At 56.4% G+C, this 15,338-nt stretch overlaps 3 protein-coding genes across 3 annotated transcripts; all 3 read right to left on the bottom strand.

Moving 5' to 3' along the window:
* Positions 1–4,997: 4,997 nt before the first annotated feature.
* On the bottom strand, positions 4,998–7,166 carry LY79DRAFT_514980 (uncharacterized protein; the record flags this gene model as incomplete). Its single annotated transcript, XM_060554672.1, has 1 exon — positions 4,998–7,166. One exon carries the CDS (start codon positions 7,164–7,166, stop codon positions 4,998–5,000), a length of 2,169 nt encoding a protein of 722 aa, XP_060414472.1.
* Positions 7,167–7,788: 622 nt separating this feature from the next.
* LY79DRAFT_188889 (uncharacterized protein) lies at positions 7,789–8,869 on the bottom strand. Its single transcript, XM_060551373.1, has 3 exons — positions 8,592–8,869; positions 8,218–8,532; positions 7,789–8,090 (listed from the first exon to the last, which is right to left on the bottom strand). The coding sequence occupies exons 1-3, from the start codon at positions 8,662–8,664 to the stop codon at positions 7,867–7,869; spliced, it is 612 nt and encodes a 203-aa protein (XP_060414471.1). The 5' UTR covers positions 8,665–8,869; the 3' UTR covers positions 7,789–7,866.
* Positions 8,870–9,648: 779 nt separating this feature from the next.
* On the bottom strand, positions 9,649–10,494 carry LY79DRAFT_590005 (uncharacterized protein; the record flags this gene model as incomplete). Its single annotated transcript, XM_060561090.1, has 2 exons — positions 9,649–10,281; positions 10,465–10,494. The coding sequence occupies 2 exons, from the start codon at positions 10,492–10,494 to the stop codon at positions 9,649–9,651; spliced, it is 663 nt and encodes a 220-aa protein (XP_060414470.1).
* Between the last annotated feature and the right edge of the window lie 4,844 nt (positions 10,495–15,338).

Raw genomic sequence — 15,338 nt, 5'->3', positions numbered from 1 at the left:
GAAAGAGGGTTGATGGGGCGCAGCATGGCGGAGCAGGCCCCCGGAGGTGGCCGATCCGCAGGTAAGACATATTGCCGGGCTAACACGGATCCGGAGGCGGGCAGACAGCTGCCTCTTCTTTGTCAGTCTAACGGTCATTGATCAGTGATGGACAGGAGAGAGCGGCTGTCTGGTGGTCATTCTGATGTGTAAGACGCTGAAGGAAAGGAAAGAGAGAAGAAAGGCGAGGGGGGGGAGGCCGAGAGAGGGGAGGGTGAGGAGGGGAATAGAGATGGAAACCGAACGGTACGTGATGAGGCGCGGATGGATGATCGAGATGGGATCCTCTCCTCCGCCGAGACTTCCCAACGATTCCGGGTCATCCTGGCCTCGCGGAGTCCAGGTTCGAACGTCGGATGATGCAGGACAGGTGAGATGATTTATCATCGCTACATCCCGGCGCCGCGACGTTGAGACAGAAACACAGCGTCCTTAGCCGCGCAAGCATCTCTTGTGGCGGAAGGGGTGTGGGCAAGAGTACGGACCATGACGGCGCTATTTCCAACACGGAAGCAGCAGACGAGAGAGGGTCGCTCTTCTTCACACGAAAGGGGGTGGGAGTCAGAGAGAGAGAGAGCACCTTCAAGAGGGCCAAGGATGGCAGAGAGGTTCCCCCCCACAGCCAGTTGGAGGGCGCTCAGAAGCCTGCGCCTATGAGCTTATTTTCTGGAGATGGGGCGTAAGTTGGTATAGTGAGAAACTATCGCGCGGCCGGTGATGTGGAGAGATGCTATCACGGGCGGTCGACCTCCGTAGCCCCTCGCATACGGCGGGGTCGCCTTACGAGGCAAGACTTGTGCCGCCGTGGTTTGCCGTCGTCCGACCTTGTGAGTGTGTCCTGAGGCTTCACGTGTGCGGGACTAGGGACGGTGATGCAGAAACCCGGAGAGCGGCTTGTGCGGGGTCGCTTGCTTTGATCCTTCGAGGAGCTGATGCTGTCCCATTTTGAGCAACAATGACACCGAGTGTCTCCCGGCACGATTGTGGCGTGTCTCGGCAGTTCGAGAGATGATGACAGTGCTGCTCATCAGAGCTACTTGGTGTTTCTGCCTCGCGACGCCCTTACATCAGAGCAAGGCGCGTTTGACCAACTCGCTTTACTGGCTGTCTGATATGGGTTGACTGTTACGGGATCCGGCTTTGGATGGGCCCGAGACTGTGTCGCTTGGCGGGCGCTGTGGGATAACTTAACTAAACAGTTTGTGGATTCTCCTTGGAGGGATCCATGTAGGTTTCTCGTGTCATCCAGGTTGATCAGGGTACCTTGGTAGCCCCCCCTCCTGGAGGCCGCTGGATAACACGAGCACCGGAATCTCGGGCCTTCGTTACATAGTTCCTCCGGAAGACCTCCGGACTGTTTCCTAGCTGCTCACTGAGCAACTCGGGAGCCGCGATATCATTCGATTATGGGCCATTGGGCAGGAGCTGCCGGCAAGGCACGCGGATCGACGACAAGAACCGGGTGGTCGAAATCCCCGCTTGACGTCTGGCCCACACACAGCCTGAGATCTGTGGGAGTCACGGATATTTTGATCGGAGAACAACGGTCATCTCGAAGTCTGGTCTGGCCGTGAGACTTCTCGCGCAGAGATGCCACGTTTGCCAGACTAAGCCGTGGCTGATGTGCATGGCGGACGCCTCAGTCGGGCTGAAGGTAAATAAAAGGGATAGTGCACGGGGTAACTTATGGGTTACTCTGTTTATTCTGCGTCCACGGTGCGATCCGGCAGCTGTCATGACGGCGGGGGCTTAGGGCGGACACGGGAGTTCTTCCCAATAGAGAATGGCTGTCATGCGCCAAAATAGATAGCCTGGACTAACAGATACCCCAGAGCTTGCTTGCCTGCCCTGAACATTGGCGACTTGGTAGGTGGTGAGGTATGTAGAGCAGCGGCTCGGAGAGAAGGGTCCCGGAGCAAAACACAATGGGCTAATCGAGAAACGACAATGAGAAGTCCGGTCCCGTCCGGATTGGGTCGCAATGAGGAGATTCCCACTGATCCCTTTTGGGTCTTGGAGATAAAGTTGTGCTGAAGCTAGTCAGTCAGCCAGTCAACCACAGCTGTCTTCATAGAAACGCCATTGGCCAAGGAACGAAGTATGGTAGCCACTTGACCATATCGAGCCCAGCGGCAAGACACCTTTACCACTTCCGTGCAGAAGTTCTGCTTTGGCGGAGGGGGGTAGGCGGCTGACTGGCAGCCAACTGAGATACCGTGATGTTTGTTGGATGTTGATCATGTTTGACAGAATGAATGACGGTGATCATTACAGATCGCAAGGCTTGCCGGGGAGAACAGAGATCGTCAAGGTGGGGATCGATGGCCATCCTGCATTGTTAGTCTTCCCTGGAGAACTTGTGACGATACGGCGGGCGTATGTTGCTTCATGAGGATGCCATATGCCATCCTATCTGCACACCTATGCCTGAACTGGCCAATGTAATTGAGACATCGTCAACAGAACGTGGTCCGTCACGCTGAGCCAAATGGCCTCGGCGTTGCGCGGTTCCTTGATGTCCTCCAACCTCTTGCCAGCAGCCCTTGTCTCACTCCCTTACTCAGTTTCCTGGGCAGAGGCGCAAGGCCCTGACAGACTCGCGAGGTTGGTTTCGAGGCTGCGCGGGTAAGGGCTTCGCGCCTCTCGAGAAAGGGTCTCGATCCCTCGGATGCCGGGACTGAGACAAGGCTCACAGTGGTCAAAGAGGCTGGACCTGTTGCGCATCGTGGTAGTTTGATGTCGCCCACTTCGGAACAGGGCTCATCTCTTGTCTGCTTCCGGCAGAGGGCTCAGTACACTCGCAGGGCAACTGGAACAGGTCAATCGCGTCGGTGATACCCACGTCCGCGGTTATGCAAGGCCAGGCTCATGCAGGCCCAGTACTTGCCGCGAAAAAAAACGCACGAACATGAGGGGCGGTGTATCACCGTACCTGCATTCGGGTTGAGTAACGAGCGTTGGATGGGGTCTTGGAGGGGGTGTTGGGGTGATGGCGGAGTCGAGACGCAGCGCGGCTGTGACATACGCTAGGTAGAGCCGTGTACAACAGCTTGGACCAACGTTTCCGGAAAGGGTCGTGTCAGTGACGAGGAGAGGGTGGGAGTCCAGATAAACCGTCGAGCTTGTACGATTCGGGGATTTTCTGCGAGTATGGGATCGAGAAGGGTAGATCGTGATGGGAGGAGAGGGGCAGGAGGGAGAGAGAGGGAGAGAGAGAAAAGTGAGAGGGGGTGTGAGCTGTCAGAGTGGATTCCGTACTGAGACATTCGTACGCGAACCTGCGCCTTGCCCCATCAAGCTCCTAGCGCCTGGCAGTTTTGAGTTTGGCGTGATAGATCAAATGGCCGGAGCAGACGCCGATGGGCTTCAAGATTGATTCTGCAACGGGGATCTTGCACTAGTCTCACCAGCTGGCCGGGCAGGCAAGCTGGTGGAACTAACAGACTGGCAGACGACGGCCAACCAGGCTTGTGGGTGTTCTGTTTCCCTTTGGCTTTGTAAGTGAGGCGGCATGGAGACGCCGCTCCCTCTGTCGTTGGATTCATGATGGACCGTGCCGGTGCCCACGTCCCAGTCCTCCCGGCAGTTGCGAAGAGCGAAAGGGAGGCGTCGTGGAGGGTGGATAGCACAGCAGATGGGGTAAGAGAGCGATATAAGGCTTAGTGGTCAATCTTTGAGCGGGGGCTTGGGTTTCTGTCTGAGGTGGATGGAAAGATGCCAAGCCTCTCATGGGATAAGGACGAGTCAGAAGAGCTATCTGTTTGCGGTCATGTTGGATTACAAGCAATGCAGAACCGGCACAGGCCGCAAGCCCGCAACACCCCCCCCTCCCTCCCCACCCAAGTCCTATCTGATTTCATTGTCCAGCCCCGGATGCCTTCACGAGCCGTAAGCCGCGCTCTTGGGTCTGGGCCTTGACGAGGTTCTGGCAGCTTCGACAGATGATGGTCTGTGTTGACTCCCGAGAGCCTCCCCTTCCTCTTCCTCCGCCGCCACCGCCGCCGCCGCCTTCCCCTCCTCTAGCAGGCAGTCAGTAGTCGTCCATCGAGTAGCAGGAAAGCACGGATGGGGCTGTAACAGCACAGACATGACGGACTACCTTAGCCCAAGGGAAGGCATAAGGAGCGGCTGCCCTACCCCTCCATCCCTTATGCTCTCTGTCCGGCGTAGATCGGCTAACGGCTGGTCCGGACGACGGACGCACGTAGCGGCAACTATGGCCCTCGACTCGAGAGGCGGCCCCGACCCTCTGGGCTGGGATATGGCAGGGGCTGCGCGAGAGGCGTCGACTCGCTGAGCAACCGCAGTGCGCCGGCCCTTGAATAGAATTGGTATCGCTTATTGATGATGCTCTTGCTGTTGTTGTTATTGCTTGTTTTGTGTAGAGAAGCGAGCGAATCGCAACTCACGTGTGATTTGTCATGAAGTGAGAAGAGTCGCTGGGCGATAACGGCAAGTCGATCGGCACCAAAACGTTGGGTGAAGTGGGCAAGAGGGTGTCTCTGGAAGATTTGTTTGAATAAGTTGTTTTGATTTTGGTTCTGCTCTGCTAGGATATCCAATTCCCCCCCCTCCATATCTCGCACCCTGGGTTTCAGCCTGTGATTTTGGGTTGCTCCGACATAGGAAACAAAGATTAACTAGTTAGTAGTAGGTAGGTACTGTTTTTGGTGTTGTGAAGAAAGTAAAGCGGCCATCATCGACAGACCCGCCAAGAGGCCATTCGAAGCTCGCGCTCCCCATGTCGTTCTGTAGTGGTAGAAGAGAGGATAAACAGAAATCAAGGAAAGTCGCGGATCCTTCGCGTACATTGGTGATCCCGTGATAAACGCCAGGTTTCTCCTAGGCCTCAAGCCTATCCTGACCGAAAAGAAAAACTCCCAAAGCGCTCCCATGCCCACATTGCTGCCAGTCCAAGCCCCCCCCCACCCAACAATCCAAGAGAGAAACGAACCATCTCAGAAGACGAAACCTTCCTCGACCAGCTTGTCCACGTCTCCACCGGCGGCCTTGACGGCCTTGATGGCTGCTTCGCTTAGCCTCCGGCGCTTCTCCATCGCCTCCTTTTCGCGGCGGGCCTTGGTTTTGGAGCTCCCGCTTGGAGCGACGCCCGTCATGAGTATGTTCTTGTCGCTAGGGGTGAAGTTGACGAAACCGACGCCCTCAGGCGCACCGCCGAGGCCGCCTCCGATGGAAGGCGTACGCATGCTCTCACGCCTAGACCACGACCGACGCTTCTTGACGTTCGCACTCAGAGCTGCGCCGCCTCCTATACTGGAGAAAGAGCTGCCACTGCTGTGGCGAGACCGGTTTGTGGGTGTGGGTGACGTCGAGGAGTCGCGGCTGGGTTGGCGTGTGCGGCTCGTGTTGCGGGTCTTGCGCATCGGCGTCGACAGGCACAGATGCCGGGCGCCGGCTGAGGGGGCACGGGGCATGCGAGGTCGGCGTTCAGTCATCTGTTGAGGGTGTTGCGGGTGGTGGAGCTGTTGTTGCTGCTGCTGCTGTTGTTGTTGATGTTGCTGTTGAGGCTGGTAGTGTATGACGGGTGACGACGTGGCCCGCGGTTGAGGCATGTGGATCATGAGCCCGGACATCTCGTGACCGGCGGCCATGTTGTTATACTCGTATGCCAGATCATTGTGTTGTGTCTGCATGGCGAGGTTGAACGTGGCATTGCGAGCGTTCTGTGCTTGGAACTGTGGGTTAGATGACAAGTCCATATGGCCCCCATCCCACCACTGGTTGTCGAGACCGTCGCTGGCATAGGCATTGGACCAGGCGACGTGGGAGTCAGTCTGGGGAGTTGTCGTGACCATGGGCCAAGTGGCCTTGCTCGAGTTGGCAACGTTGCCAGAGCTCATCTGCTGGTGGTGATAAAACATGCCGCTCTTGTCGTCAAGAACGGGAGTGTCCATGGGTGTGGTAGGGTCGCTGCGGCGGAACATTGGTACGTGACCTCCAGCAACGCCAGCGTCGAAGAAAGGATCTTCAACGTAACCACCGCAAAAGGGCAGGCCGTTGGGTCCAGTCGATGATGTGGAAGGCAGGTCCTGGGGGATGGTGGCACTGTTGGGAGGAGAGAGAGGCAGTCTTGCGGACGGGGGGCCGCCAAGGCCGAGCTGCTCGGGGCGGAGCTTGAAGGCCTTGCGAGGCGAGACGTTGGGCGAAAGGGGACCCCTGCTATCGAGGGTAACGGAAGACATGTCGGGCTGTTTATGGCGTACGGAGGCAGCTTTCTGCTGCAGTTTGGATGCGACGACTTTGAAGAAGTTGCTCGGCTTACGGCCACCGTTGTTGGTGTAGGTGTTGGTGGTAGTGGTAGTGCTGCTGCTGGTGCTGCTGCTGGTACTGCTGCCGGCGACTTGGAGCTTGGTGCTGTTGCTGGTAGCGGACGAAGCTTGAGGAAGAGGAGTAGGAGGATGGGAAACGACGACAGATGGAGCGCGAGATGGCGACGCTTTCAACGATATGCCTTCCAGGCGGAGAAGCTCAGAGTCAGAGATCGACTCGGACGCGCCAGTGTGAGCTGTGTCCGGATAGGTCGAAGCCTTCCTTTGTCCTTCCCTGTGGTCGATCGACCACGAAGACTGGGGCCCGGGGACGCCCACAGCAGACGGTACCACGGTGTCTGCGGTCACCGCCGCTACTCTAGCGGCTGCTGATGATGGCACTACTGTGGCAGCGGGACCTGCTGCCGCGCTAGTCCTAGCTTCCACGAGCGGCTGCGAGTGGCAACTTAGTAGGTCGCCCAGATCGTCCGATGCGCTTGTCGTGGACACGGAACCATGGGGTGGGAGTGGGATATTGAATAAGAACGACTCGGGTAGGGAAGACGGAGGGATTTCGTCACCCCCGGCGGTCGAAAGCCTCTCGAGGTTAACAAATTCCTCGAAGAGGAGCGCGTCGTTGTGGGCTGCACCCAAGCCCGGCCCTCCTCCGCCCATCCTCTCTGTTGCTTCCCCCCATGGCAAGTGAGACTGCCCCCCGCTGCCGCCTTTGTCCTCGTCCATCGAGTCGAGTGAAAACTGGACCTCCGAATAGGCCATGTCGCTGTAGTCTGTCGGGTGCGAGCTGAGACTGACACTCGCGCCAGGGCTCCTCGTCCAATGCGAGACGGCCACTGTCATGCTCTCCTGTGTCTCTGTCTCGGTCTCGGTCCGTACGTCAGTGTCCCTAGGTTCCGCAAACGACCGACAGCCAGGGCCAGGGCCAGGGCCAGGAACAGTAGTAGCAGATATGGAAGCTGAGGTCAACGGAGAGGGTCCAGTATATTGCGCGGGTATGAATGCGAGGTTGCGAGTAGCAAGAGGTGGATGTGCCGTGGGGAACGAATGAGCGGGAAATGTTGCAATATTCGTTTCCGGCGAAAGGTGTAGAAAGGAGTGAGAAAAAGTTGGCTACAGAACTGGGGTATAACCACAGAAGAATGGGATTCTTGTACGGAAAAGAAAGCCGTCGATGGTTGCAAGCCCGCATCGGGCGGAGGGGACCAGAGTCAACAAATACCGCCCAGCTCATGTCTCTGATCCTGCCACAGCAACTATTGCACGAGAAATGGAAGCAGCACATATACGGGCAGCACTGGAATTGGGAGCACAGAGATCACCGTGCTTTCGGCGAGGGATACAGCCTGTGCCTGCATGGCCAAAGGAATGCAGCCCACGTCGTCTAGCGACCCAGCAGCATGCCCGCATTCCAGCCATTGCGGCCAACTCCTATTCTGTACTTCATAGAACTGGGGTAGATAGGGTTGAGAGACAGCGGCGTCAAAGAAACCCGAGTCCCATTCCTTTCATGGCAACGTCGTTGAACAAGAAAAGAAAACTCTCAGGAAACAATCCCTCTCGTCACCCTCTCACCAAAGGGCTGCCACGAATGACAAAGAGACGTCGTACTTCGCCTGCCGACACTCTCACACGTCCACTTGCGCGGGTTTGCACTGCCCACCAAAGCGCTCCAATTGACCAAGTCGACCGCACCTTGATATCGTGTATGCTGGGTCCCTCTCTCATGCGTTGTTGTGGATATCGTCGGGATGGTTAACGCCACAGCTGGAGCATGGATATCAGCATGAGCCTGGCCAATAAGCCCTCCCCCCTCCCTCTCCATGGTGTGAGAGGGCATACCAAGGCCTAGGCTTGCGCTTCCCACATACTCTCTCCACTGGGGGAGGCGTACCATTGTGCAAATAGAACTGGATACGTTGAGGTGCAGTAGCGACAAACAAGGAAACGGAGATATTTCGAGAAACTAAGGGCGCGGCCGGCTCAGAGCGATGGCGCGGCCAAACTGCAAGGAACGACGCCATCCACGGCCGGGCCGGCAGCTGGCCCAGGCTCCAGCTGGGACTGGCTCTGTCGGCCTCCCTGCAACCAAAGGCCAATAACAGCTGCCAGTACAGGTCAGCCCTGATGGCAAGGCATTGCCCGGAATACGCCACTGCATGTGCCCTCTTCTCTTGACCCTGCATGGAAAAGGTTGTCGCCTCAAAGTCTAATATTCATTAACCATTAGTTCCTTGGCCGATGGGGTGGAGAAGGGATGGATTGTGCCTTGTGAGATGGTGCAAGTGTGGCGCGTGTTCGCTAGGTGATAGCTGGAATGCCCCAGTCGTCTTTCCCTCATGACGCTTGAGAGAGGAGGGGCCGAAATGGTCCAGTGAGCATGTCATCGTACGGATGGCACCATGTCGCTTGATCCTGAATGGAGTTGTTGTCCATTGTTTTGATTGTGTGTGAATGGAAGGCCCCCTCAAAAGCCCGCTTTGGCCATAATGGATCCCAGTCTGCCGGTGCGGCTTGCTCGCGAGGAATAACGGTTGCGTCGCACGCGGTTCCCCAACCACCCGTGAGAACGATAATTCTGAAAACATCGACGTGCTGCATCATCTTGGTCTTAGTCATCGGTAAAGCTCAAGTTGGGAACGTTCGAAGTTGAATACTGCGACACTTCCTAGCGAGAAGGGCTTGGGTAGTTGATTTCGATAAATCTCTAAATCACCCTGATCATTCCGCCTCATCAATGGTCTGAAGGAAGATGGCGAGATTATGCGCCCCACTGAAAGGCGTCTTCCTCTGGCCACGAGTATACATTATTGACGCCTCCCTTCTGCAGCCCCTTTTGCAGCCCCTTCTGCAGACCCAGAGGCTGTGGAGCCGACGCCCGGCCGTGGAACCGGGGGTTCCGCCGTGAATGACTCGGAGACACCCTCCGCCCGGCTATGCCCGTGATTGTCGATGGCGGTCCCGACAATTGGGCTTCGATATGGTAAAATCTGAAGAAGGCAAAGACAAATAAAGCGACCTGTCGCAGGGTGAGAAAGCAGAATACTAAAGCCTCCCGTGCCACGCCGGACATGAAAACAAAACGCCGTTGGACTTCCTGTGACTGAAGTCCTTTTGACCCCAAGCCCTCTTTTTGGGCTTTTGCTGTAAAGATAGTGTTGAGTTGTGAAAACCAACCGGATACCGTCTGTGGTATCAACGCCGTTGCCGAAAGCCGGCCATCATGTGCTCCGATCCCATGGGTATATCGCTGAAATAACCTCCCAACGCTTGAACAGTAAAACTGGTATGCTGTGCCAGAACTCATCGTCGCCATTCGAAGCCTTTAGGCCTTGTGTGCCGGTCGAGGCTCCGGAGTTGGTCCTGGCCCTTTCCGTCGCCGCATCCTGGGTCGCTGTCTGACAACATTGTGACACCGAAGAGCCGTTTCGGCCGAACCCCTATATCTCAAAGGTCCGAACTTCCGTATAGAATCGGGCGTGCTGCCCATCAACCTTCTTTTGTCGGCAACCAAGGCTCTTTGCATGAGAAGAAATTCTTCACTCTCGTCGCAGAAGTCCTCGTCTACTTCTAGGCAACTCGCGGATGAGTCGGTCTCGGGAAAGCCGTCTGCCTCGATCTTGGGTACGTGCGGATGTGTAGGTAGAGTCGACGGCAAAGACAGAAGGGAGAGGGCCGGATGGACGTTGCACTGCGACTCTTGTGAGATCATTTCTTTCATGCGGGCCTCTATGGCGGGGGCATTGTCCGGATTGTTGACAAATCGGCTGTGACGCTGGCGTCGTGCTCTCTTCCAGTCGGCGACTGCTTGGTATTCCTTCATATCGTCTAACGCGGTATCCATGTTGCAATCCTCATCAACCTCCAAAGGGGCCATGGACAAACCAGCGACAATGGATGGCGATGTTCCAGTCGCCGCAGCCCGGGTGTTCGATTGGCATATTTCTGGAATGAACGTCTGCTTGCTGAGTTCATCAGCAAGACTGTCGATTGGCCGTGATAGGCTTGACGAGTCGTGGTCCAAAGCCGGAGCACACGTCGAGGGAGATGCAACTGCTTCTGTCAACTCGGGTAGTTCTCGTGGGCGCTGTCTCGGCGATAGATGCGAGTCGTCGCTGGCGCCATCGGCGCCTGAGCGCACCTGCATTCCTATTGTGTAGTGGTCGAACATGTCTATGCCTGGCAGCAGCGGAGGTGGTGACGAGTCTCGATGGCCCCTGATACCCCAAGAGAGGGCAAAAGAAAGGATGAGGGAACGCTCGCTAGGGGGGCGGGCCTGTATTATGAAGGCATCTACAGCGGCGCTAAGGATTGGATGAAGGGGCGCCGTGGCGGCTACGATAGGCCAAGTGCGAGTGCTAAAGCAGTGTCGAATGGTGAGTAGTAGCAGTAGCAAGAACGAGGTTGCGCAGGTGTTGCGAGACTGGGTACAAGAACCAGGAAACGACGAGGCGGGGGGGCAGCGAGAGGTTGCTGCCACATGCGTTTCCGGCCCCAGGTCTCCAGCTTCGACAAGCGTCGTTGGTAAGGGAAGGGAGCACAGCTCGTTCGGTAAGGCGAGAGAAGATGTGATGGAGATTGGCCGGGGCGGTCTTAACGGAGGTGTAGCGGAAGGGCAAGGAGAAGGAGGAGGTGTTGTAGCGCAGGTGTCCCGAGTGAATGGTCGCACAGGCTGGTAGCTAGTGTAGCTGTGGTGGCTGGGTTCTCGAGCTGGATGGCGAATCTGTATCTGAGCAAAGCAAAGCCGACGGGAAGTGAGGGCATGCAGTTTGGGTGGGCGGCCGTAATGTATGTATGCATGTATGTAAGGCGGCTTGGATGCAGGAAGGATGCGGTAAGGAATGGGTGTGCTGCTGGTGTCGAGTACGAAGTGCTGGTATCAGACCAAGCAGTATCTGTACCGCATGGCCGGCACTACTAGTGGCAAGCTAGCGTAGGCCAAGTTTTCTCTGGAGACAGTGGAGGAACAAGGAGAAGAAGGGATGAGGCTAGAGGGGTTGGCGAGACCAGGGCGGTGGACTGGGATTGGCTGGGGGTCTCTGGGCTGCGCAACAGCCGCTGAGAGAGAACGGGCGAGAGCGAGGGCCACGAGGAATGAGTCGTCAGGGGTGCGTGTAGGGTGCTTGCAGCACGTTTTCGGGGCGGCTGTCCAAAGGATGGTGGTCGGAGAAGGCGTATTTCGGGGCTGAGCGATGTCTTGGATGGGATATGGATGGATGGATGGATACTATAGTATCCGTAGGCGCATGGCCAAAGTCAGCAACTCTGTGATGTATTGCAGAGGATGCCGTAAGTACCTGAGCAGCGCCAGCCTTGGTCAAAGATTGACTGCCGCGGGGCGCGGGGGCCTGAGAGCGAAGCAAGGTCGTCGAGGAGGTTGCGTGTCAAGGCAAGCTAGACTTGTTGAAGGTTTTGGGCCGAGAATACAGGGGTCTCTTCCCAAGGCAAGATGGAGGTCTCAATTCCCGCTCGAGGCATACCTGACAGGCAGGGCCTGTCTGCCGTGCAGGGAAGTAGAGGAGGGCACAGGAACGGGGAGGATTCGTATCAGAGTCGAGGGTCGACAGATGGGCCTCGACTCCCACACTCTGGAAAGCTGCGAAGATGCTGGAGGCAAAGCGAAAGGATGAAGCAAAGAGAGGGGATCGGCGACGATGATGAGCGTTCAGCCGAATAGTGGACACCCAATGAGAGGTGACGACGGCGCAGGGGCATCCGATGACACTGCACCCAGTAACATGGACGCGATGGAGGAAAAAGGAAACGGAAGAGAAAAGAAAGACGAGGGGGTGGTGGACTCGAGGACAGGCGACGGTCCAGGACCGTGGGAGGGAAAAGATGCCGGTGCAGTGCAATGCAGTGCAGTACCGTACCGTAGGTACCTCACTACCGGCTCCCAATGCTCTGGGTCTAACGGCTGGTGCTACGTAAGGCGCCTAAGGTTAGGTAGTGTGCGCCAACGAGAGGGGACGCCCCGTATGGGGAGATTGGATGACGTGCCAAGGGAGGAACGAGCGCCGAGCAAAAACACCCTGAGACGCGACCCGAACTTCCCATCAGCTTGGGCTGGTCGTCGTTTGGGTTCAGCCTTCACATGCGAGCATGCAGACCGTCGGAAATTTTGAATGTGGAGGACTTGGCCCAACCTAGCCAAGGTAGCGGATGCTCGCTCATTATCGCCTTACAGTACCCAAGTAGTACGCCTAGTGGGTAGGTGCCTAGTAGTAGATATTTATTTAATCACCAATTCCGGACGCACAGGCGGAAAGAAAGACCGACCGCTCCCCGTCCCGTCCCAAACGGAAGGAAGGACAGACGGGAGACAGACGGGGCGGCCGCTTGTTGATAGGTACGTACTGACATATTCTTAGTAAATATGCCTCAGCGCGCCTACCGGTGCTGTACTCCAAATCAGCAGGTACGTAGTTCGATCTAAGCCCGATTGAGCAGACTACCTAGCCAGGAGGTATGGAAAAAAATCAAATAAAAAAGGCAAAAAAACAGGTACATACAGATAAGCAGGGTGGCATGCATCCATGACCCAACCCAGGTTCTTGGCTCTCAGTATGGGTACTGTACGGATATTGTTACTGTATTGCGTGTAAACGGGTTGGACGCAGGCAATTGCAACCGATCGCGCTGGCCTTCGCTGTATCGTATCCTTACTGCACGTTACACAGGTACGACGAGGGAGAGCGAGTCAGCATGGCGTGTCCGCTTTCCCGACATGGACCCTGAATCGGGCCTTCCTTTTATTCGTCCGATCTGTGGATGCATCTGCACCTCAACCCGCATCTGCACCTGCGCCGTGCACAAACATCCGAGCGTGACGGGAAACAGGCAGGCACCAAGGTTCAACCTGATCCAACGACGACGATAACGACTCGACAACTCTGCTCCCAAACGACCTCCCAGCACTAGGGTAATAGAACGCACGGTCGTCCGCCATCCAGCCAGCCGAGGTGTCAAAAGGCTCAAGCTCTGAGGATGGTGCGCCCAGTCTAACAAAAAGTCCCGCCCCATGTCGAAACCAATCTCCACGGCCATCGCCCGCCATCTCTGTCATCACCGACCAAGTATGCTTGGCCCGCTGGCTGACTACCTACCTACCTATCTACCTATCTACCTACTGACTGGTACACTAGATGTGTGGCCCTTGCCTCCAAAGATATCCTCGAACGCAAAACCGCCCCTGCCGGTCAGCTTATTGCCAGGAGTCGCTCCCGTCATCACTTCTGATGTTCGCCTACTGACCTGATTGCTTGCTTACAATCAATCACACGCCTTCTCCGGCGCATTTCGCTTGCTCCACCCACCGTCTTGTACCTCAAATGTGTGTTCGACGCTCGATCGGGACCCCCGGCATCATCTGATCACAGACTGAGACCGAAATCCCACCCCAGCGCTCGGGCGCATGGCATGAGTCTGAGACCGCGTCACCTTAGCTCGACCGCTTCCATGTCTCCATGATGCCCACCCGCCTTCCAGAATCACAGGAACACCCTCTTGTCTCGGAGCCTCTGTGCCAATACCAAACCCCTTCCAAAGCGGCCACCCTCTCTGTCTCTTAGTCTTCTGGCGCTAATCAGCGAGACAACGAATCTAGACTGAGAGATAGCCCTTGCTTGCTCGACACTCGCTACCTACTGTACACTACAATGCAGCCGAGTATCGTAGTCGCCTGCCAACTGCAAGCTGCATCCCTCCTCTCCTGAGTATTCCACGAATGTAGTGTGGCCCGACCAGATTGCCTCATTCTACCTAATGCAGCCCAGCACACCACCTTTGCCTGCCATGTGGCCACAGACGCCCCCCGCCGCCACCGTAGCGCGCCTCCGTTGAGACGAGACGGGTCAAGTCGTTGCACAAAGCGCTGCCAGCAAACAAACACATGGTTCAACCGAAACATATCTTCTCGCAAAGCATCGCCGTATGCATATAGCTGCGACGGCTACGAGTCACAACGCACCAAAAGTTGTCGCACCGATTCGGTTCCAAACAAGCACTCGAGCGCCACATGTCTGGGGCCGCTGCCGTCTGACCTTTCGCCCAAGACCAGCTCTGGATTTCATGACCTCATGCCCAGAGAAGAGGGGGGCCATCCAGAGTGGCATAGCTGCCCTACCGCGCGCCCCTTGGTTTGATTGAAGTCTTCAAGATCGTCACATCAATCCACGCCAGCTGGACGGGCCAGACAGCCAGACAGATAATCCTTCCAGTCAACTCTCTAGCATCCGGCACCAAGCCCCCATTCAATAGGCAGCGCTTAGACATGAAGTGTAAATTAGCGTCGAAACTGCCAAAGCGTGCCAGTCCAAGGCTCCGGATGCCTCACTTGCCTTCCTTTCAATGCGCTTAGCTTATGCACACCAGGCGGCTCAATGTCATCTTTACCAAGAACCAAGCTGTTGCCCCTGTTCAAGCGGAAACGCAAACTTCCCCTACGCTGAACACCATGGCCCCTGCTTGCCCCCTCCAGCAGACAAAGGCCTCGAACAAGTGTATAATGATGGACGTCAAGCCTCAGAGCTGAGGCAGCTGTAATTTGTGTTCCGTACTCCGTACAAGCGAGGCTTTTCTCCCAACCCCCGTCCCCCCACACCTCGTTCTCCCTTGGTACCAACCGTGTCCAGGGTCCCTTAGTGACAATGCTGATGTGCTTCTACAACCTGCAGCTAAAGAGTCATGTATGAGACGTCTGGTGATTTGCAGAAAGGCTGAGCAAAACCGACTGCCACAAAACCCCGCATGTCAGCAAACTCTGCCAGCCGCCCGTTCGTACAGTTCCTCAGCGCCAAACGCCTGGTCATCGACCCCATCGGACGTCGGACCAACACGGAAACCTGTGGCAAGTGAAGACTGTTCAGGTGATGGAAAACTGGCTTGATAAAACCTGACACTGCATCTCCGCATAGAACTGGACTCAATGATTATGACATCGTTGCAGTCACTGTGAGCGGTCGGCGGCAGGTTTCGTCTTGGACCTAGAGACGCCAAGGACTTAACCGCGAAGCG

The sequence above is a fragment of the Colletotrichum navitas genome (assembly GCF_030913465.1).
Source record: "Colletotrichum navitas strain CBS 125086 chromosome Unknown LY79scaffold_27, whole genome shotgun sequence".
Taxonomy (NCBI): domain Eukaryota; kingdom Fungi; phylum Ascomycota; class Sordariomycetes; order Glomerellales; family Glomerellaceae; genus Colletotrichum; species Colletotrichum navitas.
The sequence above is the reverse complement of the archived record's forward strand: the minus strand, read 5'-3'. Positions and strand labels throughout refer to the sequence as shown.

Excerpts from the sequence above, each read along its gene's own strand:
- LY79DRAFT_188889 (XM_060551373.1), bottom strand. The coding sequence starts at position 8,664 with ATGAGGGAAAGACGACTGGGGCATTCCAGCTATCACCTAGCGAACACG. Across the intron at positions 8,533-8,591 it reads CACTTGCACCATCTCACAAG|ACTTTGAGGCGACAACCTTT; the intron begins GCACAATCCATC and ends AATGAATATTAG. Across the intron at positions 8,091-8,217 it reads CCAGTTCTATTTGCACAATG|CTGTGGCGTTAACCATCCCG; the intron begins GTACGCCTCCCC and ends TCCATGCTCCAG.